This window comes from Chelon labrosus, assembly GCF_963514085.1.
Source record: "Chelon labrosus genome assembly, chromosome: 17".
In the NCBI taxonomy this organism is placed as follows: domain Eukaryota; kingdom Metazoa; phylum Chordata; class Actinopteri; order Mugiliformes; family Mugilidae; genus Chelon; species Chelon labrosus.
In genome coordinates this window covers 10,486,028-10,505,113 of record NC_140350.1, presented here as the reverse complement: position 1 = coordinate 10,505,113, position 19,086 = coordinate 10,486,028, and the positions used below count along the sequence as shown (strand labels likewise).

Here is a 19,086-nt window from a genome sequence, read left to right as displayed (position 1 = left end):
GTGTTTTCATTCTTTCTTTCTTTACCTTTCTTTTCAGGTTCTTATGAATTCTTATGTTGTATTTCACATTAAATATATGATACCATAATAATATGTATGCCATAAAAGCAACTTTTTACTAAATACTTAATTTTATGTTTGGGAATGTCTACATAGCTTTATGCCACTTTCACACGTTTAGATCCAAGTTTGAATATGGGAACTATTAATTCTGCAGCAGCGGCAAAATAAAGGTTTAATGCTGAATAAAATCCCCCGTTATGGTCTCTTTTTCTGAATGTCTATTTGATTTTTACACTTACTGACAGTTGTTTGCTTAATGACTATAATCGACTGGAGGTAATATTTTTCTCATACTTTTTACCTCATACCGTGTCACTTATGTGACTGTGTGTGTGTGTGTGTGTGTGTGTGTGTGACGAGTGTATATTGCAGTGGAGTGCACTGGCATGGAGGCAGACTGGGCCCCTGCTCAGGCTCTAACCCATGGCTCTCATTTGCAGCCTTTAATAGTCCTCTATATTATACTCTAATCTGCCTGATCCCAATTTAATGCCGCTCCCCCAGCCAGCGTGGCAGGAATACTAAACAGGAGGGTCACGTGCAGACTGGAGAGCCTCTGCCTTGTCTGTTTAATATCTGCTTGTGTTGGGGTGGAGAAGAATGCGGGAGGGGGGTCTATGACTGAGAGCAAACAGGGTAACTCTCAGCACTGCAGATGGTGTCTTAACAAGTTATTTACTCTCACATTCAGTGTTATTTTTATTGCACAAAGTGACTCATTCTTCCAACGGAAGGAGATCATTTAACCGTCTATATTTTTCTTTCCATTGTCTAGAGAAGGAATATATCTGTTCACTAGTGACAAGACATTTATACTTTTCTCCATTCAACACGATTTGCTTTACAGACATCACGCAGGTACAGAAGCACATACACTAACTACCTAACACGTCTATCCACGGACATCTGCTGTCAAGGAGATGTGGCACTGCGGGACCTGAGGACCCAGGGGCATTGTGGGTAGAGCACAGTAAAAACATCACCTGTGCTGGCTGGTAACAACTGCGCACACGTGAAAGAAAGGGAGGAAAAAAACGACAGTATAAAAACAAGGGATAAAACAAGGCTAGTTCATCAATTAAAGGTGTTAACCAGATGAGAATTGAATGTCTAACATGTCAAAGACAAGAAAAACACTGTTCATCACACTTTTGGCTCACACAGTTGGATAATCAAACTTTGTTGCACATTCAATTACTGGATGTATAAGTACGGTATACACACTCACCAAGCACTTTATTAGGGTTAGGGTTAGCATTAGATTGAACATCTGTGCAATACAACCCTGCCATAATGGAGTGGAACTAATTTTAAAATCACTTTTAAGTTAAAATGCAGTCCGGCACCAACACCCCCTACTACAACGTCAACAATAAAGAATTTCCATCTTTCCGACAGTGTCTGTAAAAAATGAAATGCATGAGCTGTTGAGACTTTCTGGAGCATACGGGCAAATTGAAGGTAGAGGATGGGGATAGATTAGTTTATGTATAATAATGTATGGGAGCTTGATTTAATGTTTACATAAAATATTTCATACAGGGTGAAATGTGTTCACATTGACTTTGGGTGTTGCATGATATTTGGTTGGAGATGGACTTCTTTGAGTGTCTCTGAAAGCTTACTCCTGATGGTGTGAAGAACATGAGACTGTACATGGATACACCTTGTCGGTGAATGAGCTACAACAACAGAGGACCACGTCAGGTTACACTCCTGACAAGTCTCACTTTCTGAGCTGGAGAAGCTGGAGATGGTAGTCTCACAAATAACGGTCAACAGCATGAATCTATAGACCCAGACTCCTTTGTGTTAACACTCCCGGCAGCTTGTGGTGATGTGGTTGAATAGGTAATGCTTTCTTGGCACACTTTGGGCCCCTTACTACAAATTCATCATAGTTTGAATGCCAGCCTGTCTAAGTATTGGTGCTAACCATGTGCATCCCTTTTTGGCCACAGGTCACAATCCTCTGGTGACTACTTTCAACACCATGTCACAAAGCAAAAGTCTCCTGCAGCGGTGTCCACAGATCACCGGATCAGAATCAAGAAGGACACATTGGGATGTGGTACAAAGGAGAAATGCATGTAGCTGACAGATCTGCAGAAACTACATGACGTAATCATGTCCGCATGGAGCATTTTCCAACATCTCTGCTGGCTGTCCGAGAGCCAAATCAGGCCTGACAGAGTATTAGCATGGAGTTTCTAAAACGTTTGTTGAATGTATTGCTAAAAGAGATTTAGTAAACCACTCCCTTGATGCAAATTCTTAATTTTTGTCTTCTTGCTGCTGCTGATTCTTCTTCTAGTTTCTAAACCAGTGTAACAATGTAACATTTCTTATTTAGCGACATTCACTACAAATCACATTCAGAAAGAACATTAAACTGTTTTTGTACAACATAAATAGCTGAGCTAAAATGCGAAATCGCATAAATAACTCCTTCATGTACACGGTGAGGATTGTATCTGGACTGCAGCTGGAGAACAGCTGGACGGCAGCTTTACAAAAGCTTGATATGGATCCATTTGCATTTCATTTCCTTTCTTTCTGCCACAATTCATTTCCTTTCTTTGCTTATTAATGAACCTGCTGGCCGATGTTTCAAGGACAGGTTATGTGAAGCCATTAAAACAAAAGTGTTATAGTTAGCCATTTAAAAAGAACCTACCATTTTGCATTTTAACCATGCAAATTAAATTCTACAAGTTTGAGAAAACTACATCCTTAACGGTGTTGTCTCCTGTCTCAAAGGCAAAACTGAGAATATTTAACAGCAGGTGTTCTGTGGAGATGTTTTGGGATTAGCTTGTGTAATCTATGGCAACTGGTAACTCTTCAGACAACACCAAGATCTGGAATAAATGATGTAAAAGGTTAAAGCTATCAAGGCAATCAGGGTTTACATGAGGAAATGTCTACCCTTGACGACGTACCATTGTGCACAGTAGGACCTCACCAAGTCAGAGTGAGGTAAAAACACTACCCTTTGGCGCTTTCTATGACCTTTACACAGGAAGTCGGGATTAGGGTAGATGGTGTGTGAAAACGCATGCATTTTTATGAACGCGAATGTGTCTGCTTGTGTGGGTGAGTGCATGGTCACGCGATGTGTGTTTTCCAGTCTCCCTCTACCTCCTCCAACCATCCTGAGCACCCCCACGTCGACAGCCAGGAGCAGGTCCTATCTGCAGTGCGACGGAGTGGAGATTGCCGGCTGGGGGATCATTACAAGGGCCATAAAAGAGCGATTTACAGGACGGCCAGTGAGTGGAGTCAGCATGGTTCCCCCACCCTCCAGCACTGCAACGTGCTGGGTCACCAACGAAAAGCCCAAAACAGAGAATCAGAGGCCAGTGGGGAATTTGATGACTTAAACATGAAGGTGAGGGACGTGGCAGCCCTAGTGGCATCCGCTTTATGGCTGGTGAGTTTGAGGGAAATAATGCGCCTGTTGATTTTTGATGTTCGTTCGGATGGCAGTGCACTTCAAAGAGCTAAAACCTGGCTTGTGCTAAAGTAGGAAACAGCTGTAACATCTAAATTTAGGGTTTTCTTTTTGTGTGTCTCCCAAACCTCCACAGATTAGATTTAGACTAGATTAGATTCAACTTTATTGTCACTGAACATGTTTAAATCCTGTTAGCATCTAACCAGCGGTGCAGAAGCAGTAAATGCAGAGTATGTACACATGTACAGTGTTCCAGTGTGACTACTGACATCAGGATATGTACAGATATTACAGCAGGATGTTTAAGGTTAATATAAAATATGGCAATTACAGTACAAGATGTACAAACTATGATTAATAGAAACTACTGTATATCACAGGCCTGTCAGATGAAATTGAGTGGCCATTCATCAACACCACTTTGTGTTGTGTATGTTCAAAATTATGCAATTCATTATGTAATTTAAGCTATTTGCCAGTTGTCACTATTAATTCAATGAAAGTGGTGATAGCTGATGTTTTTGTACATAGTTTAGTTAAATTTGTAAGCAGTTAGCAGTTGTGCTACAGTAGATACTTATACTGTGTATCAGTTCTTTCTAAATATTCTAAACACTTATTCATTGCGTTCAACTTTTTCATCAATTCAGCCTTTTAACCACTCCTGTTTTAACCATATAATTGACATTTTCATCAATTTACTCTTACTCCATTTATGCATTACTTTTAGCAAACTGTTCATGCACAGTTAGTACGTTTTTGCAAACTCTAAATTGAAACAGGTGAGGTCTACTCATTCATTTTAATCAGCTTGTAATCTGTCTTTGCAGATTAGTTTTTTTCCATTAACCCTAACCCTTGTTAAAGTACCCGCACCCTAGGTTCTTGATTACCAGCCAGAATTTGCTAAATTTGCCAAAGTAGCTGCTTTTTGGCTAAAAATATGAAGTTAAATATAAATAGTTGAGATCCTCTTCCATATCCAAGGTCAGGCAGTCTATTCTTGTGTCATACCAAAAGCCACTTAATAGTCCTAGCGTTTAGGTGAGGCTTGCACAGGAACCAACTCTATGTCACTGTCATGCTATACTGTATATCACCTGGTTCCTTTCCATGATAACATATGATCTTAGAAATTAAGAGGACCTTATTTCTAGAAATTGTCTTTGGTAGATGGTCAGACAGACGGGTGGGGATGGGTGGATAGGTTGGTAGGTCGGCACGCAGATAGATTGGCTGCACTTCCATTGTCAGTGCTATGTGACTGAAAGCTCCATGACAGCTACTGAATTGTCTCTGGTGAGAGACTCACTGTCTTCCAGGAATCTAAAAGTTCCAGCTTGACTTATTCTTTAAATGTGCGGATCGCAAGGTTACAGGGTCTTCTGAAATAAAAATAAAAACATAAAATCCGCAGATGCCGACCATTACTTGAAAACAAGCTCAAATCAAGGCAGACTAGTCATCTAAGGAATGACTCATGTTTGCTTGCTTTTGCAATAATGTGGGAGGCCACCGAGGGGATACAGAAAGAGGTGGGGGTGGGTTTTGAAGGTATGTGTTTATGTGAATGTGTGCAAATTGGAGATCTCTCTCCCTCTCTCTCTCTCTCCCTCCCTCTCTCTACTCCCCACTGTTTGCCTGTCTAATCAGAGCTGCTGTACCCCCATACATTTGAAGCCAGTTTCTGGTGGAGTCCTGCTGCGTTTGCTCCCGAAAAGGCCTCATTTTCCCCAGGCTACATGTCTGAAGCACACCCCGTTTCAGAGGCGCACACACAAAGAACCCGCGGCAGTATCTGTATGAATCCTGTCTCCTTTTCTATACTTTTGAAACTCACCTTTTCATTCTCATGTCTGGTCCTGAGCTGTACTTGGAAGTTTTATATCTCTCGGGCCTCCGGAACCAGCCACTGGTCCGTACAATATCGCTCCGTCTCCTATAACCTCTACTAGAGAGTACAGTCTATCTATCTATCTATCTATCTATTATTGCCACACATGGGTGGTCATCTGTCTGAATGACTGAAAATAAGATTTATATGAACATACGTTTACACCATCTATTATTTCTGTATTTTATATCCCATGTCTGTGTGTGCAGTATACTTTCTGATGGATTTCAAGCACATACTAATTTCTCATAGGAGATTATTGTTAGTTGTCAATATTAATCTTTTATTTGTCATCCCTGTCAATGTCTGCAGCTATGCATTTCACGGTATATAGTCTGTATTTGTATCTCAAAGCGCTTTACAGTCACAGTGACATGTACCCATTTGTTCACACGCATTCATACACTAGTCCCAACTCGGGGGTTCAGTATCTTGCTTAGCATGTGGTTCATGTACCGGCTATTTCGTGGACAACTCGCTCTGCCTTCTGAACCCCGGCGGCTATATACAGCCTGAGAACCTTCATTAATAAGATAAGGCAGCCTTAATATAACCTGGGAATCAACACCCCGGGAAAAAAAAACGCGTCCATCCAACGCGTTACATGCGATAATACCCAAAAGAAACTTCTGACACCAATTCAAAGCTCCTTTCCATCTGAACTACTAAAATACACATTGATTCTAGCAGCAGTTATGTTCACTGAACGAACAAAGGAAGACAACATTTCAGTCTGAATGGACGATTGTTGCAGGGGGTATTGCTTGACAGCTGTGAAGTGCAAATTGTGTTTCCTTCTGCGTTTGCTCGAGTTCACCCCTGTGCAAGGAAAAGATATCGCAGATGTATCGCAGATACTTGTTTCCCGAGTAAAAAGCAAAAAAAGAAAGTAAATTTTTTTTTACTTCCTTTCTCATCCAAAGTCAAGCGGCGAGGAAACTCGTAAAAGCGGATATCTGAAAGAAAACAGCCAATAAAACCGCTTGAGCTTTGACACAGTTTCCTGCGTTCACGAAAGGCCGAGCGCCAACACATGCTGACCTGCTAAATGGAAAGAGGCACGGCCTGTTTTAAGCCCATCAGACAGTGAGAGGCTGCGCGCTACTGGAAGAGCGGCACAGTGGTGGAGGATACATTGATGCATTGTGGCAGTGAGGATAAACAGACTTTATGGTGCATTACGGCGGCATACAAATACGCAGTTGAGCGCAGAATGCGGCGAGCGCCATCCTCGGACGTGTCAAATTAAAAGTGGTCCCTCCCGTCGCGTGCTACATGAGCGGTCCTCAGATCTTCACTTCTTTCATGCCATTAACAACAACGACTGCATATGCGCGCACAAATACACCCAAGGCTGAATAAATTACTGTATCGTCGGGAGTTAAGGCAACTGCCAGCATGAATGCATGTTAACCTTCCCACAAACACGCACACAAACCCTCAAATCCAGTCTCAATGCAAAATACCCAGGCTGACCAGCATGAGAGGGGCTTTCAGCAAAGACCCACTATGGAGGGGAGTGAATGATAATATGCACCATACAGAGCTCTGCACTGCAACACTGGCATCTTTGTAAAGGGATCCCAACACTGTCAGAATTTAATTTTATTCCAGTTTTCTCCCAGCTTTTGGATGCACATAAAATATGCAATATGTCACGAGGAACTGCTTTGTAAGAAAAAAAAAGGTTTTTAGAAGACATTATTTTTGATTATTTGCTTCTAAAATCGTATGTAGTGCAAGGAAATGTAGAAAACACGTCTCTTACTGTATCTAGCAGATGTACGCTACAGCCTGTGAGCACATCTGAAAAGGACACTTTCTGTTTATGATTGATTCCCTACTTTAAGCTATCTACATGTAAAGCAAGCGAGTTGTTAAGTCAAGTAAACGCATAAAAGTGTCACCTTAAAGATGTGTTTTGCGATGAACGCGGCTCTTCTACCGGAGTTTTTTTATTTTTCCTTTTTAATGAGAATCACAAGGACATTTCTGCTTAAAACAGAAAGGACTATTATGATGTCTCTTTCAATTAAGCACATGTTTCCATCTCTGAGCCGAATCATCTTCCATCAGCCGCGGAAGCTGCATCCGCAACCTGATAAACAAAAGCCTCGCCGGCTTTTTTTTTTTTTTTTTTTTAATAAGATGCAGAGAATCCAGAAGGATCTTTATAGTAAATGCCACAACTCATTAAGCTAATTACCCTATCACACATTTACTCTGCTGCTAATAACAAAGTAGGCAGAGAGAGACAGAGAGAAGGGAGAGAGGAAACCACACATCTCCTCATAAAGTTGCCATTCCAGCAATTAGTGAAAAGAAACATTAAAGCCTGCGCAGACTTCCTGAGCGAAATAATTAAAGAAAAATGGCAGAGATGCTGATTCTCCGCGCTTTTTCTTTTTTTTCTTTTCAAAGTCTACAGCCCCCATATGAGCACTGCGCTCAGGCAGACACGCTGCTGGATCAGACTTCTATTAAACTAAGAGTGCTATTTGTGTCTTTTCGCATAATTTGACTCACTGTGGGAGACGGAAGTGAAGTCAAATTTAATTGTGTTTATAACAAGGTAACAAGGTGCATTTAGTCATTAGCTCTTCCAAGGGCAAAAAATAAAAAATAAATAAAATCCCCAAAAATTTAAATCTGCTCCGTCTCCTCTGAATACGGAAAGGAAAATATCTCACTTCTGTGATACAGATAATCATATTTTAACAGCACACGCTCCTCAGTTCTGACGCCGTTAATCACAGCTGGCTAATATGTACATTAACACACTCATTCTATATTCTTTTCACACAATTTAACTTGTAAGTACTTCCAGTTCCCGTCTAATTTTACCCTTTGTTTTATCACAGAAAGACGCCGATCGTCCGTAGCTGTATTTGCTCTTAAAACTGAATTACACAGACTCTCGGATTTTTTAAAAACTTGGCAGATAGACATTTAAAACTACCTCCACTTAATGATAATAAGCCTGTTGTTAAAGGGGCACTCTGAAGGCCCTTTACAGTTTGATGCACAGTGTATGGTTATACAGGCTGCGTCTAACAAAAGGTCCCCTTGAGATGCATTACAAGAACTGTCCATAAAAGTCAGTGCATCTGTGTCTCTTCAGCACCGATCTTGGTCTCTCTGTTTTGATCTTTGCGCAACCGCAACGCTAATGTGCCAGAAATCGCATTTTAACGATTCACAAAAATAACTATTAGTTACTTAAACTACAATCTAGAAGATTATACATTTTAAGATATAGGTGACACTGTAAGAAAGACAATAATGCAACATATTTAATACTGACATGGGTGTGTGTGTTGGTGTACTGGACTGCATTACAATAAGCTAGGCTAACTAAATGCTGTGAATCTGTAATAGTAGTGAGTGAATCTATTAACTTATCTTGATCAAGGAATTCAGTTTTGAGACATTTTGTCAAACCATGGACCACTTCTTTCTCACCACAGTTCAGTTTGGTTAACAAGCATGGCAAGGATGCAGTATTTGAATTAGGAGCAGAAAAGAAAAATGGCCGGATCTCAGTACGGATCTCAATGTGTGCTGGACACATTGCATTCACACTACCAAAGCAATCCAGACACCTGCGCACACATGCGACCTAGATCACCTCCAAATGTGGTCCGAGATCGGATCTCTCAAACGCGAACTCAGTGCGTCCTGGGGGCGTTCACATGTGTCTCTTACGTGATCGGATCACCCCAGATCGGATCTTAATGCAACATCTGAACAGGTTTAGACTTCTGAGTCAAATTGACGCAGAAGCTACAGCGACAGACAGACCTAGCGCCGTAACTGTCGTGCACCTCCCTAGAAATGTAACTATGTGACACAGTGACGCTGAGAATAAGAGCTGTGATTGGTCCACTTGGTAGTAGCGGGTTTCTGCTTTAGTATTTCCTGCTGCCTCTCCATCTCTGCAATTTTCGAAGTGATTGTTTTGGATCAATAAAGATGGAACACATGGAAGGGTTAACTGAGGAGGTTCGTCTTCGGGGGAAATTTCGGCACAAGTTTCAGTCGCCATTGTTGAACTTGAATCAGGAAGTGGAAGCAAACGTTAACCCGACTGGCAAAAAAGACACAGCACCGACTAGAGTTTGGGCAGCGTTGTTACAGAGAGAGCCAGACTGACGAGCGCACAACATGGCTCACAACTGGCGCTGACTGTGTGCATGGGTTATGGCGTCTAGTTCCGCAGTACTTTAAAAGAGCCTACAGCAACCTGTGGTTTAAGCCACAGCAACTTTTCTGGTGGAAACCTTGAGCAGCTGGGTGGCTGGGAACACATTTAAATGAATGTATAAATTACAGTACAAGGCCTTTATGCCATTGCCACAAACATTCGAGTTGTGTTTTGTTGCCACTGTTGCCTTTCCCGTATGTGTGGTTTAAAGAAGAAAGAGGAGAAAAGTGGAGACCAAAAACCCCATGTGGAAGAGGAAGTGGGGCGCACTACACCACCAACACCCGGAGCTGCTCCAAACATGGCTGCTCACATCAAAGGCGGCCTCATATCTCAGAGGAGCTGCTAAGGACTTTACAGTGGTTCGCCTCAGGTCTAAGTGTGGGGGCTCACACCTCCTCACACAGCAGCAGCGGATACCCGCGGGTGAGACCCGAGGAGCCGGGACAGACGGCCTGACAGTCTACAGTGTCACTGCAGCAGGACGCGCTGCGCCTGGCGGTGCAGGGCTGCCGCTGTCTCATTCAACTAGTCTAGTTAGTTGTTGGTGTGCTGCCTCAACCAGGAGATAGCCCAGCTCGATTAAAAATGTCTCTATATTTTGAATAATTTACCTCATAAATAGATAATACAAGCTCATTATAAGGGTGCATCAATATTCTAGTGAGGCGCTCAGAGAGGAGGGAGGTGTTTTTTTTTTTTTCTTTTTACACTGGTGTTTGGGTTTCACCCAGTAGTGATTTCTTTCTTATTTTCTACACCTAACAAGGTAGTGCCTTCAAGGTCTTCTACACGCTAAATAAAAAGCATGAAATATGGAACAATTGTCTGTAGGGTGATCTGTAAACATCCTAAAATAAGGCTGACGAAGGAGGAAAAATATTCTCTGCAGTTTAAAGTCAGACAGCATTTAACAATGCTTTAACTGATGACGTATCAATGAGTAACATCCAAAGTACATTTGTAGCATCTGTCATTGGGTTAAACCAGTGGTGCAAGTTTTGCGAATAAGAATGGATTTATTGAGAAAATACCTTTGATTGACAGGCATGGGTTAGATGGTAACACTTTATTTTATGGCACCTGGGTTCTCCAGTTCCTAAAGTGTAAACTCACCTTGGAAAATGAGTTACCCTACAGCCTTACACATTAGAGTAAACCACACCTCAACAGATTAATTAATTAAAAGTCATCTTGCGAGCTTTGGAAGTGTAAAATTGGAGCCTTTCAATTAATGTATACTTACAATGGCAGGTCTTGAAGAGCAAAGACTAATGTGAGGCTGAAGCTATACTGAGGTATACTGTAAATTATACGTTTACATATATACCATGTTTATCGTGTATCTAAAACAAAAAGCGAATTTTGATCAAATTTGCAATCCAATGCGTCCCGGGAAGTTTTGTTTCTCATAAACTTAAATGAATGAGTTATTCATTCATTCAACTTCTTATTTCATGTCAAAATTCCACAGCCTTGTGACTTTGGCCAAATTTCCCAAAACTAGCTGTTTCTAAAAGAAGATCTATGAAATCAAAAGAGGAAATGATGGGCACCACAGTGGCCCAATGGTTTAGACTCTAGACCCTGACCACTGCATGTCCTACCTCCTTCTCTCTCCCCACACTTACTTGAAGCTAACGAATAAAAGTTGATGCCCAAATATTCCAGATTACAAGGAAGCTATCTACGTCCCTTTAGATAATTGCACAAACTGACTTCAACTGACTGACTTCAATACACTAAATACCAGGTTGGCTTACTCTGGTTCACCCCAAAAAGAGGACAAGACCAAAAATAGACTATGCTTGACTGTACATATAATGTGGCAACGTGTGAAGCATATGAATGGTTAGCCAGCTCAACTCTCATGTCCTGCGCCTTGCCCGTCATGTGGTGAAAAGTGTGGGACGTTCAGCAGCGCGGAACGTTCGGAGCTTGACGCAGGGTATCGCCGGCTGCCATTAAAAATGCGTTGCAGACCAATAATTTTGACACATACTGAAAAATGTTCTCACAAAAATGGCGGTATATCCATCAATGTGCTTCATCTCTATACTGTGGCTCTACTTAATTCAGCACCTATAGATATTTGAACCAGCAGCTTGATTCCAAAATAAGCTCTCTACCATCTGAAGAGTGAGGCTTACCTTTGAAAATGACTGTTGGCGTGAAAGAGAAATAAATGATGTTTTACAATTTTGCTGTGGAGCCTTGCCAAAGCCTTACACAAAATAAATGCATTTTCCCAATGCAACAGCTGACATAATTTAAACAAACATTTGTGTGTGTGTGTGTGTCTGTTATGGTTTCCTCATTCCATGGGTTAAATCTAATATTCATAAGAGGCTTGAGCATATCACTCAATAGCAAATTCTTATCTTAAAGTCAGTTTATTAAATTCAAAGAAGAGGAAACCTAGTCGCCTTTGATGAGTGAAAACATTCACTGAAGGTACTTGTATATTTATGAATGATGCCGAGTTGAAAATTGAAGGAAACACCCTTCAAATACAATTTCGAAAGCTTTTATGTCATGGCTAGTTTAAAAGAACATATTAAAAACAACACTAGTGCCTGTGGCCTTCTCCTGGAAGTAGCACATCAAGTCAATTTAGTACAATTCCTTAAAGCCAGCATGGGTCTAGAGAGAAAATGTAATAGTTATTTTTGAAGAAGAACAAATAATGGGAAATTCAAGGGCAGAATGGTGCACGCTGCCAAAACCTAAGGTGGCAAACATTAAGCCAAATAGTCGTATTTATTTACCAAAACGCAAAGAGAAAAGCACAAAAAAACGCTGTTTCCCTGCTGGCTGTCCATGGTCAGTATCCTATGTGAACTATTGTTGAGTTCAGATATGTGCATTGTTTGCTAATGATAAACATATAGGTTAAATACTACAATAGCACAAACGGCTCTATAGGGAGACTGAACCAACCTGTAAACAGCCCTCTTATCAGACTCGAGCTGGGCCTGGGGGTCAAGGGTCACACTGACAGAGGCGTTTCCTGCTGCAGAGGCTGCTGGGATATGGACCTGTGGGGTCTTGGTGTTCTGCTGAGTGGTGCCCGTCATCTGGTGAAACATGAAATTCAGTGGTGGTCAGGTTAAGCATTCAAGAGAAAGAAAAACTCAACTGCCTTGCCAGCAACTTTGTGACGCTACACATATGTACAGTTTGGGGAACTATTTGTTATTTCACTGTGGGCCAAAGTGGTGAACTTACTGACTAACCTATTACATATAAATAGAAATATACACCGATCAGGCATAACATTATGACTGTCCTAATATTGTGTAGGTCTCCCTTGTGCCTCCAAAACAGTTGTGACTCATCAGGGAATGGACATGGTCCTTCTGAGGGTGTCCTGTGTTGTCTGGTAACAGGATGTTGTTAGTGGGGGGCTTTTGGTTCCTGTGGATTGAGGAGAGGGGCGTCTGTGGATCATCCCACAGATACTTGATCAGTTTGGGATCTAGTGAATTTGGAGGCCAGGTCAACACCTTGTGCTGTTCTTCATGTTTTTTTTTTGAGTTGTTCCTAAACTGTTTTTGATTGCGTGTCTGTGTCAGGCTGCATCCTGCTGGGGATGGCTGCTGCCATCAAGGAGTGTCATTGCTACAGGGTGGGAGTGCCTGGTCTGGTCTAGGTGGGTGCTACAAGTAACATCCACATGAATAAATGCCAGGTCCAAACAGAACATTGTATTGTCACAAGATGGTAAATGTTATTTACGTCTCCTGTCAGTGGTTTTAATGTTGTGGCTGTGGCTGTGTGTGTGTGTGCGCGCTTTTCAAAAGCAATAAGGTGCAACATGCATCAGAAGCTGTCAGACAACGAAGAAGGATGTACTGTAACTAGAATGAATCAGTGTTGCTTGACAGGTCAGTCACTTGTGATGAAGCTATTAGCATAATGAATGATACATTCTGTATGATCACAAATGTCAATCCAGGCTGAACTTGGACTGACGTATTGCTGTAAAATCCATAGTGCATTCTTCTGCTAGGATGAACCATAGCACTGCTCTTCAGCTCTTTTGGTGTTATAGTATTCGTGCTGTGGGGTGGCCAAGAGAATGACATGCTTTACAGACATGATCCATCTTCTTCATCCTTTACCCCGCTTTCCTCTCTCTCTCTCTCTCTCTCTCTCTCTCTCTCTCTCTGAGGAAATGAGTCTAACAACCCCCACCCCCTTCCTTTCTTGAGTCGGGGTGGGGTGGGAGGAAGCTTCAAGTCTTAATCCCAGCACCAAATGGGAAATAAATTAGCTTCTTCACACTTAACTAGCTCTCATTTGCATTTGCAGAGCGCACAGGCTGCAGCTCGGCAGTTCTCCCTTGGCACTAATCCTCCGGGTGAAAGCAGACAGCGGTGGTATGGACGAGGAGGAGGGTTAGGTGGTCAGATGAACCTGCCCAACCACCACCTCCGCCACCAAGTCCATCGCGTGTCTGCAGTGTCAGACAGAAACCAGGGTGTAACTACACTTACGCTACTTTAATTATGCTGACCTGTTGGCGGCACCACGTGTTGTGCTAAACACAGCGGTCGAGGGCTTGACCTCTTACTCTCCCCCTTTGACATACACTATGTAACACTCTTGCACTCATGACTTAATTAGAACATGCAATTTAAACTAATGGGAACTCATTTTAACAAACCTCTAGAGACATGCCGTAGTTGTCTTATTGTAAAAATATTTTACATGGTGGTTTTTCCTCCTATAATGTTATGTAATATAGACTTATTCATTATGGCCCCTCACTATAAACCATAGTGACATTTCGTTATTGCTGATTGATAGAGGGACCATTACTGTGATATTTTCTAAATCATTTTATAGTTGCAAATTTATCGTGCTCAGTCGTAATCTTCTATTTGAGATCCCAGAGGATTTCTAATAAACATGATTGTAAACTGCTACTGAACGCACTATAGAAAATGACTCATCATTTCTGTTTATGGTCGGAAGCCCCAGCAGTCAAATATGCAACACCCTTCCAAAGTCCCGTATAAATCTATTTGGACTTTTAATAGTATCTTCACAGGCGCTACAACTCTCTAGGGTATTGCAGGACAAGTGAGCTAAAACACTCTGAGAACTCACAGATGAAGCCAATAAGGTTGAGACTCTTGTAGCAAGGTCAGGATTTATTAAACACTAAGTGAACACTGGTCCACTTTTTGGAAGAAATGGGCAGGTGTAAAGACCTGTGCCACTTTCACAAGATCAAGATCCAATAGCAAAAATCTTAGTCCGGTCATCTAAGGCAAGTAAGACTTGTGGTTATGCTTGATTAAGTTTGATCCACAGTATGCCCATCTGACAAATTAAAGGAGTTAAGGGATCTGCTCCACGTCCCATTTTGAAACCCCAGTGGAGTACTCTAATAAGAATCGAGTCTGACTATGCAAGGCTAGTGGACCCCAGCAGTAAAGTACAAGCAGTTTTGAGTATATGAGTTAGTACCCTGACCTGTTGGCTCTCCTGGTACGATGGTGGAGGAACGCTCTGGGTGGCCATCATTGTCACTGCAGGTGCTGGGGACACATGTTGCATTATGGGACACCTTCACATTGAGGCTAGGAAAGACAGAAAAACAAAACAGAAAGCATGAAAATAAATCCAGCGCACGCAGTGATTGTAATTCTATTACGGCAGCAGCCACCAGGTGCTGCTATGATTAAATAATAGGAGACGGGATCCTTAAACACGACTCACTCTTCTTCTCCCTTCCCCACTCACTAATTTATTTATTTATTTTTTTCTTGCTCTGTCTCGCCTTAGTGTGCCTCTGCATGTGTTGCTCAGAGCTGACAGAACAGTCAGAATGATGTATTAATACAGAGTGATCCCAGTATTAATATAACATGCTACCAAGCAGAAAGAAAACAAAGCAGCGCAAACTCAATCATGGAGCCCTTTACAGAAATACTTTACATAGCAGCAGGTTCATAATGACACTGCAAACAAACCCGACTACTTGTTTACCAATTACAGACAGCTATGCTTGTTTACTAATTACAGCTGGCTTTAAAGCAATGCATTGCGGCGGAGTCACCTTGCTCGTCCCTACGTGTTGGCTGCTGGTGTTGTTGTTGCGCTGTAACCAAGCCAATCAAGAGGGCTAATTAGGGCTCTTGTTGGTGGGCTAATTGCTATTGGCCGGGACCCCACAGGGCTGAGGGCCGTACCCTGTGGAACTCCGCTGTAACTATCGCCCCCCCGCCCCCACTGATGGAGTTAATTGGTTCGGGGATACATTACACACAACACACACACGCACACACTTAGACCCCCTACCACTGCTCCAACTTACTATAGGCAATCACAGCTGGATCTTCATCCTGAAGCTACATATAACCTATGTGTGTATGCTGCATGAAAATATCCTGTTAATGTGAGGGAGGGGGGCTGTTTTGATGAATCTGGGGCTAAACCTCGTTAAACCTTTTTGTATAACATTATGACTACTGACAGGTGAAGTACATAACCATCTTCTGCTGGGAAAAAGCGGCCATCCCCAGCAGGATGCAGCCTGACACAGCCTCCAAATTCACTAGATCCCAAACTGATCAAATATATGTGGGATGATCCACAGAGGCTCCTCCCCTCAACCCATAGGAACCAAAAGGCCCCCACTAACAACACTGTGTTGCCAGACACCACAGGACACCCTCAGAAGGACCATGTCCATTCTCTGATGAGTCACAACTGTTTTGGAGGCACAAGGGAGGCCTACACAACATAAGGAAGGTGGTCATAATGTTATGCCTGCTTGGTGTATTTCACTGTTTTCAACCAATGACAGAAACTAATTCATTCTATCCCACTAATTATGAGATACACACATACAGATTTCATTTTGGTTCGGTTTGCCTTAAACACAGATGCGGACCATCGGATCAACTTTTCTACAAAGTCCAAATGTTCAATGGATGCCCAGTGGAGATATTGGGGAAAAAAGCCTTATAATGCCGCACAAAGCCTCACGCGGTCATGAAAGACGGGCAGCAATTACAATGAACTGGTGGACTCGGACCGAATGGTATTGACCTGGAAGAAAGCGCTTGATTATAAGCTAGTGAAATGGAACTGGAACATCTGAGCAAAGTCTCCTTACCGGTTGAAACATCCGTTCAGATCTACCGCCTCAGGAAATAAAAACGTGCAGTAAATCTGCCTGACCGCTAAAGCCGAGGATTTGCAGTATGTGACTGTGAGGTTACGGCCTGATGAAAAAGAATATAATAACCACACAGGTCTGCTATGCTAGGAACTTGGATGTACTACAAAAGTAATATTGTACAAAACATGCTGTAATGTACAATGGGACACACTAAGTAGCAATATTACAGGAACATTAACAAGATTGAACAAGGGAATGAACACTTCTACAGCAGTATTGGACACCACTCATTCTCGCTGCTTTCTGTAGTCTCTATCCCTGTGAGTTAAGCCTAGTGCTACTAAAATAAAAAGGACTCTTTTTGGGTGGATTTCAGGTTCCCGCTGCCAGACAGGAAGTGATGCAAACATCTGTACTCTCCCCTCTGAATCAGGACAATACATGTCAGACGTTCCCCGCCAGTGAGCTCATTACCCACTGAGACTCAGACCCTGGCAATGTCTCTGAAAGGAAAAGCCAGAGACAAGACAACTGGCTGAGCCCCTTCTCCGTTTGAGTGGCATCTGAATCCACCGCTTCTGCCAGCATTCTGATGTTAAATGCCGGTTTGGTTTCTAATTTTGGGTTTTAGCAGCAAATCTGCATGTTTTATCGTGTCACGCTGTTCCTGGGTGCTCTGCATGGATGTCTGTGTATTCAGTGCAGCAGTATAAGAGCATAACTGTTTGCGCCGCGTGTGTTCACACTTGTTTGTGTGCCATGCGGATGTCTCTGCAAGTCATTTTGTATACTGATTGCATCTTCTGGTTTCTGTTCTCATTCCAACTGGTATCAGCTGAAAGGCATCTTCTCCGTTATCAGTCCTCATTTTAATTGCAAATGCAGCAAGCGTGTTAGTGATTAAATGGAAAATTGCACATTAATTGATGAGACTGAAGATAAAGCAATTCCAATTACCACACAGTATTTTAGGCGGCCTCTCAAGTTTCGCCATCCCTCGGAGGAACAAGTCACCAAACGCCAAAATTGAGCAGGCAATTGTGCATCCATAAATATACATACAGACACGAGACATGTGCGCAGACACATGCCATACTATGGCTGCTGAGGCGTGAATGTACATACAAGGACAGACAAGAACGCTGTAAAAAACTAAACAAAAAAACAAGACATAAATCTTGCCTCGAGAATCGCGTAGGTGACAATAATCATTTGGTAACCAGTCTCTCTGAACTCACCAAAGGTGTACAGTTACACAATGTGTCATAAAATTCATTTTGAGGACAAATGACGTGTTTGTTCCTCAACAAAGGCTCTTGAATTATTACAGAGCTCATAATGCATATCAATTGAAAAGTGCCTGTAGTCACAATCAAAATTCAAAAGCGAGCATAAAATGGAAAATGAGAAGTAGGCATAAAATTATTCCAACAAACATCAAAGGGTTTTGTGAATTTGGATTGGAGGCAGTCACACCCTTTCATCGAATTCTGTGCAGTAAGAAACACTATTCAGCATTCAATTTTCCAACAATTCGCAGGCATAGAATGGGCCTCTGCTTTACTGGTGTAAGGTTAGTCAGTGGCGTAGCTTGCCGTCTCACCTCGTTTACCTCCGGCATTGAAATGAAAATTTATATCTGGTCACATGTGATGTGATCACTGCCTGTGGCCTCCACACTTAAACGTCTGAAGCTTTTTTTCTTGCCTGCTTGGGTTTGAAGGTGAATTCATTGTACAGTGTTCACCTTTTATCAAACCTGGTACGCTTCCCGCTACACACCAAAGCCATATAAAGAAACTTTGTGATTTGAACACACAAAAGCAGCCTCATGGAGAACATTTCTTGCACTCCAAGCTGTGACCTGGCAGGGGTTCTGCACCAGTTCATTAATAAAAGCAGACTTGTGACAGATACAGCTTTGGCCTTCTCTCATGTTGAATTATCAACACTTCACAGCAAAGCAGTGAAAACAGGTGCCGGGGCTGACAGTCACACAAGTTGTAAAGACCAGGTAATGTGAGATTTGAGTCCTCACATGCATAACTGAAAATAACCATGTTGCTGAGTTGGCTGTTTGATTAGGCTGAAGCTGTGATGTTCACATTTTTATAGCACTCTTGAGCACTACTCAACTCACTCTCTAGCCAAACCAAAGTGGGGGGGAGGGAGGGGATGTAACAACACTGCATGCTAGGCACAGTTCCACTTTGAACAAGTGAGTTCCCTGTTAACCATGTTATTTCAGCAAGTTACTAAACAGCAGAGGCTAGGGAGAAAAGATGTTAGTCGCATGAATGAATTTTAATATTCTATCGCCTTACGTGTTC

General features: G+C 42.1%; 1 protein-coding gene across 1 annotated transcript in view; it reads right to left on the bottom strand.

Moving 5' to 3' along the window:
* The window catches only part of pknox2 (pbx/knotted 1 homeobox 2), a 93,035-nt gene that overhangs the window by 23,673 nt on the left and 50,276 nt on the right, over window positions 1-19,086 (bottom strand). The window contains exons 3-4 of the mRNA XM_084564086.1: window positions 15,103-15,209; window positions 12,559-12,695 (exon numbers count right to left, since the gene is read on the bottom strand). Of these exons, the coding sequence (XP_084420212.1) occupies window positions 12,559-12,695; window positions 15,103-15,186 (221 nt within the window). The 5' untranslated portion in view covers window positions 15,187-15,209. The remainder of the gene's footprint in view (window positions 1-12,558; window positions 12,696-15,102; window positions 15,210-19,086) is intronic.